Source organism: Rhinatrema bivittatum, chromosome 15 (assembly GCF_901001135.1).
Source record: "Rhinatrema bivittatum chromosome 15, aRhiBiv1.1, whole genome shotgun sequence".
NCBI lineage: Eukaryota > Metazoa > Chordata > Amphibia > Gymnophiona > Rhinatrematidae > Rhinatrema > Rhinatrema bivittatum.
Window position 1 is genome coordinate 43,808,509 of NC_042629.1, and position 13,230 is coordinate 43,821,738.

Below are 13,230 nucleotides of genomic sequence, written 5' to 3' on the forward strand. Positions count from 1 at the left end.
ATTTTGTAATCAAACAGTGTTCAACATGCGCTATTTACCCAGCAAAGCTTTGTGTTTTTCACAAGGAAGGAGTGAAATTTTCCGAGCGTGTGAAAGAAGCTGTAAAGTTTGCGATGGATCTGCCTGGAGAAATGACAGGTCAGGACACGGTTACATCAGTTTTTGTTCGGATAGAATGAACAAATCAGAGCTCTACAGCAACAAGGAGAGAGATCGGGAGCCGCGTATGAGAGACATGAGGCGTTTTTGGTTTGAAAGGTTTTTTGGGGTTTTTTTCCCCTGTTTGTTTGCATCGGGGACTTTATTGGGGGGAGGAAGGGGGGATATGGAGTGCAGATTGTTTGTCAGCAGCAGTAGCGGGAAATGGAGCCAACATGTACCTGCAGTCAAAGCGCCGATGACCTTCGTGGGTGGGAGTTAATGTGCTGGAGTTAGCGTGTTCAGGAGCTGATGCATGTACGGCGCCGAAGAAAACGTTTTGCAATTACATGCGCCAGTAGACCCACGATTGCATGTTGCTGGCTACATGATAACGCCCAGTCTCGATCAGGTTTGGGGGGGGGGGGGGGGGGAACGACTGGGATGGCAGGATTACCAACGCAGCACGATTGGCAGTATGAATGGCTAAAGACTGAGATGATAGATTACAACGAGCAGAGACAAGAAGACTGGTTACCTGGCTGGGATAGTTTTGTATTGGAACATTTGAATGACATTAATAAGGAGATGGGATTAGGAAATGCTGAAATGTTTGGGAAGGGGGGGGGGAGGGAAGATATCGAAAACCCTCACGTGCTTCCCGAAAGGGTGTCTTATCCCCCATGGCTCTCTATAGGCATTCCGTGCCAAGTATAAAAAGTTCCGACTTTTGGTAATTAACTTTGTGTCCTGATGGCCTTCCATATTCTTCTAAAATCTGTAGCAACCTAGGTACAGAGGGGGGTGGAGGGCTCCCCTGCCTCTGGAGAAAGAAATCATGGATGAAGGTTTTAGGAAAAAGTTACTACATGGTTAGACCAGGCCCTTCAGGGGGGAGGGGAACGCCCGCTGCCGTTGATGGATAAGTCTGAAAACAGCACTGTAAATGACCCAAAAAATAGCTTGAAAAGTTGAAATAAACCACAAAAATATCAATTCAACTATATTTAAGAACTCTAGTGAGAAACTCTTTTTGGAAAGATATCTAGCAAACCTCATATATTGCCGCAAAATGCTTTCTGGCTTATATTGTGAAGCCCGTATAGCACTGGGCTTGTCTAATCATAGGTTGCGTAGATATCCGATATTCTCCCTTCGGGGCTATATCGCAAGAGCAGGCACTGTATGATATGAAACAACTAATGCATGCACTTATCTCAGTCTACACGAAAAATAATGGCATGTGCAGTTCTGAAGTCCATCCTCCGACACGGCAGTGTTTCGGAGTGTGTTACTCCTTCTTCAGGGAGCTCCAGGAGATGACATACTGTCAATGCAATTTGAATAGCTGGGTACGATCAGTCCATAAACAGGTAACAGCGTCTGCTTGAGCGGTGCGCTTCCAGAGTGCAGCCTGCCAGCAATCTGCTCCAGACAGAATCTGCATACAGTAACATGCAAATTTACTAGCCCTAGGCTTGTAAATTGTGTTAAAATAATGAATCCCCAAGTCTAAATGCAACAATTCTATCTAATGCTGTCAACTGAAATATTAATTCAAAATACTGAAGTATATTAAATGAGTGACACTAGAGTGCAGGATAACTCATTTTAGAAGAGGAAGTGAGGTGCCAGAGATTATCTGAGCTGCACCTGACCAATAGTGGCAGAGGGATGCAAAGAGTGAGGCATAAAGGGAGGAAGATGAAACGAGGCATAAAGATACAGATAGGGGCCTTAAGAGGCGGTAAGCATGAAAGACTACAACTGCCAGCAGGCGCTGCAGCTGAGGCACAACTGGGGTTCCCATATAGACTCACAGTGACAAGCAGCGAGAAAGAGGCCAAGAAAGAAAGTTCTGGGATATGGAAAATTCCAGAAGCATTAGAAAGAAGAAGCCTATGATGTCATTGCTGAAGAGAATAAATAGAGAAAGTTTGGGCTGGGGAACTTCAGATCATCTCAATGGTGTGTGAGAAGTGGGATCCTGAACCTGACCCTGGATAAGGTGGTCATATGGAGGTTTACTGGGGGGAAATGGTTTCTTTTTTTGAACAGGAGGGTATGTGACAGGGGAGAATCGAGCATTTGAGCAACTTGGTTGCAGTAACGAGGGTTCTCCTATTAGCACAGTTATGGGAGCTGCTGCTTGTAGCTTAGCGGTAGAGCCCTGGTTTGATGGCCAGGCAGTGGCAGGTTCAAACACAAGAGATCCCCAGTTAGAAAAAAATAGACTGTGGCACTATGGCCTGCACAGTAAGCGTGGCACCTTCACAGCTTGTGACAGTACTGAGCGTGGAACCTTCGCACCAACCTACGACTATGGGGGTGGATTTTCAAAATGATATGAGCGTAAACTAGCACATCTACGTGTGTACTTGAAGTCGGAGTGGGTAAGCAGGCTGGCTGACCTCGGGGGGTGGGATTCAGGCCCAAGAGCCAGGATGACCTGGCGATGCGCTAGGCAAACCGGTGGACTAATTGGGAAAACTCACTTCTGCGCATGTGTTTCAAAATGCACCGACTTACTCAAGTAAATCCTGATTTATTTGTGCATGTAAAACGTGTGTATTTTTAAATTAGGGGTGTACAGTATGTGCGTGCAATGGATTGATGTACACTGTTTCAATACATTGCGGGTACTCATGCATAAGCCTACATTCACGTGTATGTGCTGGGGTTAAAAAATGTGTATTTTACAATGCGCACATTTATGAGACATGCGTGTTATAGAACACTAGGGTAGCATTTGTTTGAAAGTTATCCGCATCGTGTCCCCTACTCAAGCACTCAAAAAAAAATTCCGACTTCATCCAATTTTGTCCTAACAGTCGCTGAGCTGCGTAAAACGTTTTTGAACATATGTCCAGCTTTCTTTATATTGCTAATGTGCTCGCCCCCTTGAACAGAATTGAGAATCACTTGTGCATATAACTCTTTTTTTGATTTAAAAAAAAAGTAGTTTCACATCTATTACTGTACAGCTCTATATACAAATGTTTTGCTCTTAAAAAAATACAATTTTCATTCATATGAACATCAGCTGTTGGGACTTTAAGTCTTCAGCTATTGCACACTGGAACAAGAAATGGATTTGTCAGGACAACCTCCTTCTTATTTTGCCCCAATTTTTAATGGCATCTATGAATCCAGCTCTTTTTTTTTCTTGACCATAAGTTTTGAGAAAAAGCAACATTAGATAAAAGTATAGAGGGGAGCACTGCACTTTCTGTATGTCTTGGCTAGACACATCCAGTAGTGCACTCAAGGCCAGATGTGCATATTGTCTTCATAACCTACAAATCAAATATTTGTCCATAAATCTCAAAAATCTTATAAACCTTACAACACAAATAAAGCAGTCTCTTATTCAGCAGTCTTGTGCATCCAAAATATTTTTTCCTGGAAGAAATTTCTTCTGGAAACGGAAGTTCACGTTATTATTTCTTCTCCTACGTGTAGGAGGAATGTGAAACTGTCTCTGTTTAGATAATGGCAAATTCACTGTCAAGGGCTCTGGGATGAAACACTGATATTCACTGTGATGTTGATGTACAGGGGGTTGTGTTGCACAGATAGCAACTTATACGAACAGGAGTTTAATCCGTCTGTCTTCCAAACACGTGCCACTTGCCTCAAGAGTCGCATCCTGAAGAGAAACAAGAATGGGAGGGGGGGAGAAGAGTGAGTCGGTCAAGGAGCTCTTGTGCAGGAGAACCATTGCATCTCTGCAACCACAGACAACGGGTAAATGCAAGCTGTACACATCTCACGTTAAGACGCAGCCCAAGCAAGTACTTCAAGGCTGAAAAGGCAGTTTCAAGGCCAGAGTAGCAGCTCTCATCTTCCGTTTACCTCATGCTAACTAAACCTTGGCTGTTTGCATCCTGTCACAACTAGTGCTGGATTTGTTTCTTACCAAACTATCTGAACAGCAGGTGCTGGTTGGCTCCTGTCCTGGCAGCTGTGGCGTGTCCTGTTATGTTTTCTTTACTTTTTAGTTCAGAACTTATTTATTTATTTAATGAGTTTTATATACCGTAAAGCCATCACAGCGGTTTACAAAAGCTCAAAATGCAGGAATTTTAACAATTGAGCAAAAAGGGATAACAGGAAGTATATTAAACAAAGGAGAGATATTCAATTGCAAAGATAAAAGAATAAAATATGCTGGAGGGGGTGCTTCTTGCTAGGTCCTTGACTCCCAGGAAGCACCCCCCCTCCAGCATATGATTTTTTTTTTTTTTTTTTTTAAATGAAAGGTGTCCCACTGAGTGGGAAGGAACTGGCAGAAGCATCTTAATAAGAATCTAGCAGAGCGTTGATTATAACCAAGTTGAAATATTTTCTCGCATCTTGCTTGGTGTTGCTGTCTCGAGGACAGGAGTGGGACCCCTTAGCAGGAGAACTCGGGGGATGCCTGCATTGCCACCTTGGCCCCTTATCTGTTTCCACATGCAGGACAAGATGACTCGTAAGAGCCTTCACGCTGCAGCTCCTCACCACCTCTCTGCCCTTGCAAGTCCCTCTTATCTATACCCTTCTCATCTATCACCAACTCCCGACTCCCAGGCTTTTCACCTTGCTTGGAATAGTCTGCCCTAATTGGTGTGGCAAGCTCTCTCTCTCTAGTTATATTGAAAACCAGTCTAAAAACCTACTTTTTTGAGTCTGCTTTTAATCTTCACCCCTGATTATCCCACTTGTGGCCTTACTGATTTTATTTTCTTAATAAATGAAATTCTCAAAATCGCTCTTGCTGTGTATGTTTGTCTTATTTATTTGTTTGGTTTATATTTTACCTTTCAGCATTGTAGGTTATAGCAAGCAGGGACTCATGTTTTTCTACAGAAAGTGGTGCTATAGAAGTGATAAGTATTAGTAAGCTATACTGTAAAATCTATTTTTCTCTCTCCATAATGTAATTGAAGTCAGTTTCAAATTTTTTTTTTTTACTATATTCCTAGATAATTAAAAGTTGTTAATTCTGCAATTAAAAGTCAATTGTTTGGTCCAGGCCGATTGCAACACTGTATGCTGCCATGCAAGGGGGACCCTGGTTCAATTCCCAGATCTGGTTTTTCTGCTGGGGCCTGGGATTTGGGGGAGGCAGCATTACAATGCTAGGGAATCGTGGTGGCAGGATATTCCAGAAGCAGCCCTTGTGCCTAGCTCCTGGCCGCAGAGCCTTTGGTGCTGTGACCAGGCTGGGCAGTGAGGGGAAGTCTAGAAAAATTATGAAAATGAAGGCTCCTGCTGCCAGGATCCCAGCACTGGTTCCAAGTGAGCTGGAAAATGCTGAACAACTAGGCCCTAAAAAAAAAAAGGAAGTCCCTCCAGAACTAGGGAGAACAGAGTTTCTCATGCATGCATTACTGCATCCAGAAAACAAATCGGAAGCCGATTCAGTTAGCTGTGTAGCAGTAAAGAAAGTGAAGATCGGTGTATATACAAAAGCCCTTTATTAGCAGTAAAGAAAGCGAAGATCAGTGTATATACAAAAGCCCTTTATTGAAATAAATGGCTTTTGTATATACACCGATCTTCGCTTTCTTTACTGCATTACTGCATCTACATAAACTAAAAAAAAAATATATATATATATATATATATCCCTGTCAGGATTCTTTGACATGTCCTGAAAATACGATGCAACACAAAAGTTATTAGGGGTCACTGACAGTGCTTTTTCTTCTTTTATTCATCCACTGACTTTCAAAATGAACTCTTTAGCCTACTAGCCAAAGATACATTCCTACAGTACTGCTGAAACACCCTAGAGAAGTTAAATGGCTAAAGGACTTATTATATAGGTAGACTTGTTAAAAGGTAAATGCCTACTGTGATTACGATTTCAAAGTCAAACTAGTTATCTATGGACCATACATGCAGGTCTCTCTGATCTTCTCTGAACTTTGAATCATCTTTCAATGATTTACGACAATGGCTTCTCTATAAAGAATCATTCAATAGTCAAAAGATATGAATATGTGCCATTTAATTAGAGTTCCATTAGATACAGGGTGGCTTTGTTTTTATTTTAAGTTGTGATGTATTTATCTTACTTTGATATTGTTAGATACTGCTTTGATTGATCATTTTGACATAGAAAGCAGTATAAATACGTAAACAAATAAATACTAAGATGAGATTTAAATGGGTATTTCAGCTTGGCCAACTCAGCAAGCGTTACTTACGCACCTTTTAAAAGGAGAAAAAGTGGAATTTATTTTCTCTGTGATTCAGTCCTTGGCACACACCAAAAGACCATTTGTTCCCTCTCAAGTTTCTCAAGGGCTTGAAAGTCACCAATCAAAGAATCACATTCTCCCCAGTTGTTCCTCCAATCACATCACGGGGGGGGGGGGGGGGGGGGTTGATGGTAGAAGGGAGTAGCCCCATTATTAAAGCTGTAGCACCTCACAATATGGCACAGTGGAATCCAGCTTCATCTCCCCTGTCTCCAGAGGTGGGTACACATAGGTCCCAGAGAGGGAAGTGGGCTGTCACACCCACGGTGGCCTCTGCCAGCCGAAAAACAGGGGTGAGGGTGCATCTCGGAGAAAAAGTGCCCCTCCAGCCTTCAGGCTGGTGAGAGCTCTCCAGAACTGCCCAGGCATGGCATCTGGAGAAGAAGGATTCAAAAATGGAGAAGGGAAAGAGGGACTTTTTTTTTTTAATTGATTTTCTTTATTTGCGGGTGTATTATATTAATTTGAACCTGAGCAGCATTTTGAATTGGCTAAGATAAAATGCCTCTTTTAAAATGAAGTCCAAAGCAGTTGGGAATCAAGATTACAAGGAGGAGGACTGGCTTGCTGAGAAGATCTAGAGGACATGCAGAAACCCTGCCCTCGACTCACCTCTCGCCATTCACCTCATTCCCGTCGTCTCTTTTGTGGAAGATCATAGTGTACCTGGCAATTTCAGGGGATGGTCGCACCACCTTCATCTTATTCAGCATCACCCTGAAAGAAGAAAGATCTTGGTGAGCACTAAATAGAGTCCGGTTCTCAGGTGGCCCGGGCAAGGCTGGACGCACAGAAAAATCAGCAAATGATTGCACCTCATGCATAACCCCCATCACCCATCCCACCCAAAGACATTATCACAGGGGTGGCCAGCTCTGGTCCCTGAGAGCACAAACAGGCCAGGTTTTCAGGATATCCACAACTGGGTCTATATTTAAAAGCCATTTAGAGAGATAACAACACTTATCTGTCTATAAATCGCATAGCCGTTTATATTCAGCCCTTATCCGCCTTAAATTCTAGTCGGCCTAAAACGTTGTCTGGCGATATGAGCTACTTACCCAGATATCTTCAAAAGATATCCCAGTAACTAGTGCTCTTTACTAAAATAAATACGTTAAAATCTTGGGCCTCCCAGCCTGAATCCTCCCTCCTGAATATCAGTCAACCCCAGCCCCTCTCCAAACCCCTTCATCAGGAACAAGTAAACTTATGCCACGATGCCGGATCTGGTCCTCCTACTTCCTTCTATCCTTGCTAAATTAAAAAAAACCCATCTACTGCCCCCTCTAACACCCCTCCCCACCCTGGCATCTGTAGCCCTCCCTCCCATCCACCGGTACCTTAACTGGGCCAGTTCTTCCACTGGGATTGCAGAGCAACGCTTTATGAGTAACTGTGGAAGCGTAAATGTATGCTTTATGTTTGCAACTGTATCTCATGCATATTTTTTGTAGATATCCTGATAACCAGACTTGGTCGTGACTCTTGAGGAGCAGAGTTGGCCACCCCTGCTCTAGCTGCTTTTAAGATTATTCAACAAAGGTCAAGTGTAGTGTTTATAATGGCTCTGTATGATTTGAAAAAAAATGATTATATCTATATCTTTACCATAAAAAATTATATATATATCTATTGTACAATGAACTAGATTTCCTGAAAATGTATAGGAGGTGGGTTTTGTTCAAATGCTTGCAATAAAATCACAGAAAAATTAGATGATCATTTTTCAGAAATGTATGGCATCGCGTTTGTTTCGTTCATCCTTTTTCACAGTACAGTGTATTGAGCTTAGGGTATTTGTGAAGGTCTCCACCGCATAGCCAGAGGTTTAAATGACAATTTCTACCATCTATGACCTAGACAGGGCAGTTATGAGTTGTAGTCTATATGTTATAACCCTATCTTTGAATCATTTCTAGCTATAAACACTTCTTTCTTTTGTAGTACAGACCTTTATTTTGGTGTTATCAAATAACATTTCAAAGTTCATATGAAGTGCAGGCATTTTACTGCACATGAATTATCTTAACTCTAAAAAGGCTGGCAAAGAAAGGCTTACATCACTTTTTTTTTCTCCCAATCTTTAACTCATTTTCAAAACCTAAGAAAACTCTTTTTCTTAATAAAGTAAAAGGCTTTCTCCTATGAACTGATGAATCAAAAATGCACAGCAGCAATTACTGTCTCAGACAGCACACCATATAGAATATGGATGAGGACCTATCGTTCCTCAAGGACCTCACCCCAATCCGATTTTAAGGCTATCACTAATGAATATGCACAAGAGATTTACATGCACACTGCCCTAGTTGTGCGCAAATCTATCTCACGCACCAATATGTGACCTGCAAGGATTAGAGATTCCCTACTCCTGATACAGAAGTTCAGATTGAAATGGCCAATATTACGTTTTGATAGTAACATCATTGTGTTCATAGGCTGTGATGCTTAGAAAATAACACAAACCCGATGGTGAGAAGGTCCCAGCTGCCACATCTCTAAGGAATGTATTTTGAATGTACTTAAAATCAGCAAACTGAGGCAGCTGCAGAGCATTACGATCTAGGCACTTGTATACCCTGCTCCCATCTGCTTCCTCAATTCCAGGAGCATGAACTCAATAGAAACAAATATGGAGGCCGGTGGAAGTGGTACCTGGCAGGGATTATATGGAAGGTTCCCAGTTCTATCCCAGAGTTGAGTCTTCTGCTCCCCAGGTCATCAAGGGATAGAGCAGAGACAGCATTCCCAACCCCTGGCACGGAGGAAATTATGGTTATTGCTTAAGGGTGACACCGAGTGGCTGAGCAGAGACGGCATTCCCAACCCCTGGCACGGAGGGAATTATGGTCGTTGCTTAAGGGTGACACCGAGTGGCTAGATTAAGGGCCCATGATTGCAGCATTCCCAAAGGAGCTCTGGTGCATGGTCCCCAGCCAAAGGGCCACTGCTGCAATAATTGGACTAGCAATGTTGTGGAGGAAAAGAGGGAAGAAGAACAGAAAACATCCCTGCAGAGTTACAAATGAGGGTTGATGGCACCAGGAACCCATCCCTGGTTCTGATTTCAGCTAGAAGCCCTAAAGGGGCAAGAGAAAACTGGCAGGTCAAGAAAAAGAAAAGAAATCCATAGTAAAAAAAAAATCGAAGGTAGAAAACAAGAACATAAGAACATAAGAAGAACATAAGAAAATGCCATACTGGGTCAGACCAAGGGTCCATCAAGCCCAGCATCCTGTTTCCAACAGTGGCCAATCCAGGCCATAAGAACCTGGCAAGTACCCAAAAACTAAGTCTATTCCATGTTAACATTGCTAATGGCAGTGGCTATTCTCTAAGTGAACTTAATTAATAGCAGGTAATGGACTTCTCCTCCAAGAACTTATCCAATCCTTTTTTAAACATGATCCTGTTTTAGAGAGACAAAACCTTTCACTCCAAGAACTCAAGAATTTGTGTACATATGAGTGGGAGAGCACTAAATAATACAAGAAAATAAGTGTGTATGTCAAAGCTACTGTCTATCTATGCACTTCTGCATGTTGTAACCCTACCTTTGAATTGTTTCTAGCTATAGAAGCTAGATAGAAAATAGAAAATACAGTGTGAAAATTGGCCAACACAAATCCAAACCCAAAAATCTGCTACAAGGAGTACCCCAAGGTTCCTCTCTCTCTTCAACTCTTTTCAATATATACCTCACTCCACTCTGTCAACTGTTGATCAATCTGGGTCTGCCACACTTCATATATGCAGATGATGTGCAGATCTTAATCCCAATCAATGGCTCCCTACCCAACGCTCTCAAAACCTGGAATACTGCACTAGCGGACATTAAGAATCTACTAACAGAAAACTCTTTAGCATTAAATACCAACAAAACAGAGCTGCTCATAATTTCGTCACAAAACATACATTCTAGCCCCAATATACAATCCCTACCTGACCAACACAACTTACAACAAGTCCGCAGCCTGGGCGTTATTATTGACAAACAATTAACCCTAAAAAAATTTATTACCTCCACCGTCAAAAATGGTTTCTATAAACTTCATATATTGAAAAGGATCAAATCTCTCCTACACCCACAAGACTTCAGGACTGTACTACAAGCTACTATATTATCAAAATTGGACTACTGCAATTCCATTTTACTAGGCCTCCCAAAAAATTCTCTTCATCCACTATAGATGCTACAAAATGCAGCTGCTCGCTTGCTTACGAACACATCACTCCAGCTCTACAATTCCTCCACTGGCTTCCAATCTCATCGAGGATATTATTCAAAACTCTTACTCTTATGCACAAATCATTATATAACCAAGATATGCATTGGCTCACTGATCATTTTACATTCTATACATCAGACAGACCGATAAGAAAAATACACCAAGCTAAACTTTGTATCCCATCGCTCAAACATATAAAATATGCGTCTACGAGACAACGATCATTCACGATTGCTGGAATCAACATTTGGAACAAAATGCCCACAGATCTGCGCCAAGAGCCCTGCTACAAGAAATTTAAACAGAACCTGAAAACATGGCTGTTTAAACAAGCCTACAATTTATGAACACTTCCCCTGCTAATTATATGACTTTTTGACACATATCCAATAACATCTATCCATACCACTCAGTTTCTTTCAATATCGCCAAACACACCCTATAAACTTGCAAGACTCTTACTATTGCAAAGAATATTATCTTCTAACCTGTATTATCTTCTAACCTGTATATTAATGCCTGACTCTCAAGCAATCTCCATCGCCCGTTCCTTATTCCAATATTGTAAATATGTATATTATAATATTAATTAGTTTATAATTTTTAATTTTATCCGATATGTACAATTCTATAATTGCTAGATCGTATAGATTGTTGCTAATTTAATGTTCATTGTAAACTGATGTGGATTGTAAAGCTTGTTGCTAATTTAATGTTCTCTGTAAACCGAGGTGATGTTTCCCAACGTGCCGCGGTATATAAAAAACCCTTAAATAAATAAATAAATAAATAAATATAGAGCTTCTTTCTTTCTTTTATACTACGAACTTATCAAATAACACTTTAAAGGCATCTCCCTCTTGTGCAAACATTTGTATTTCCTCACGGATGACAGGATTATAAAATATTATAAGATTATAAAATATCGCCCTAATGTTGACTGGCATAAGAACAGACACAATTTAACTGTGTTTCTTATTTTGGTCCCCAGTTGTTACTAATATCGTGAACGGGTATTGGCATGCAGCTGACTAATTTATTTCCTCTTTTTTTTAGGATAAAACAGTTTCCTTGTGGTTCTTTATGTTTCCAGCTCGATTGGAACTGGCCTCTGATGGGTTATGGTGTCATGTGCCATTCCCATCTGCCTAGGGTCCCCCCATCCCAGCTCAGCCCAGCGATGGAACCTTGGCCAGGCCTTGCAAACTGCAGCTCCTGCCAGAACCCTAAGTCTGAGCAATGACCGTGCACACGGCCTCTGCAGCATCCCCAGCTCTGGCCATCCCAGGGAGCAGAAGACCTGATCCACTCCTCTGTCGCTAGAGTCTCTTTGTGCCTTGTCCCACACAGGCTTGAATTCTGCTATTGTTTTTGACTCCTAGAACCTCCGCTGGAAATCTGTGCCAGGTATCCATCACCACCTCGGTGAAAAAGTATTTTCTTACACTCCTTTTGAGTTTCCCTCCCTTCAGTTTTGTTTTATGATCCATTGTCCTTGAACTTTTTATTCTATGGAAAATGCAATCTTCCAGTGCTTTCTTGAAGCCTACTTTTTTTTTTTAATGTTTGTTCCCATCTTTAGCTCCTTCAGCCTCTCCCTGTATAGATGTAAATACTTATCACTCATGATACACTGTAAAACAGTTTTTCCTGTTGACTCCTATACTTTTCTCCATCCCAGGTTTTTTTCAGAAATATGTGGAAGTTGATTGGTAGCTCCCAGATGATACCAAGCTCACTAATAGCTTAGGTGGTCAATACAGATTTACCCTTTAGACTTAAAGTGGCAGCTCCCCATATCTCTACATCCTGACATAGTTCCTCACACCTACCCCCCTACAAGCATCGATCACATCCAAGTCTCTACAAGCGCAGTTCCAGTCATCTCAGAGAGCTCACTTACCTTTCTCTCAGGTCGTCATCCTCTCCTCCCCAGCCCCAGTAGTTGTTGGAGAATCCGTTTACCTTGGCAAACTGGTCCCTAGTCATTGCTGTCACACCACCAAAATATCCACTGTACCGCAACCTAGAATCACAAAGAGAAATGGAAAAAAGACCCATCAGGAAAAGAAAAACACAGGAAAAAGAAAGGAAATTCAGCTCCTGGCTCCATTCTGGATGATCCTGTGCCTTCTCTATGAACATTTAATCCAGTGTTGGAGTTGGACAGCTGAAGGTTTGGGCCGGTCCAGTACTTTGAAGACTGGTGAGACTAGACTGGGCATGTAAATGGCAGATGCAATTTAATGTGGACAAGTGCAAAGTAATGCAGGTAAGGAAAAATAAATTCAATTAAAGGTACTTGATGCTGGATTCTGTGTTAGGAGTCACCACCCAGGAAAAGGACCTCGGAATGCTTGTGGACAATACCTTGTCAAAAGTCAAATAGAATGTTGGGAATTATTTGGAAAGGAATAGAGAACAGAACCGAAAATATGCAACCACACCTTGAGTACTGTGGGCACTTCTGGTTGCCCTACCTCAAAAAAAGACTTAGCAGACATAGAAAAGGAGGTCAGATGGGTGACAAAAATGATAAAGGAGATGTGAAAGCTCCCTTATGGAGAAAGATTAGATTGGGGCTCTTTAGCTTGGAAAAGAGACAACTA

General features: G+C 41.7%; 1 protein-coding gene across 2 annotated transcripts in view; it reads right to left on the minus strand.

The window, feature by feature from the left end:
- Nucleotides 1-3,063: 3,063 nt before the first annotated feature.
- B4GALT4 (beta-1,4-galactosyltransferase 4) overlaps nt 3,064-13,230 on the minus strand; it is a 37,325-nt gene continuing 27,158 nt past the window's right edge. For both annotated transcript variants that reach the window (XM_029578588.1, XM_029578587.1), the window contains exons 5-7: nt 12,525-12,647; nt 7,002-7,106; nt 3,064-3,787 (exon numbers count right to left, since the gene is read on the minus strand). In XM_029578588.1, the coding sequence (XP_029434448.1) occupies nt 3,646-3,787; nt 7,002-7,106; nt 12,525-12,647 (370 nt within the window). In that variant the 3' untranslated portion in view covers nt 3,064-3,645. The remainder of the gene's footprint in view (nt 3,788-7,001; nt 7,107-12,524; nt 12,648-13,230) is intronic.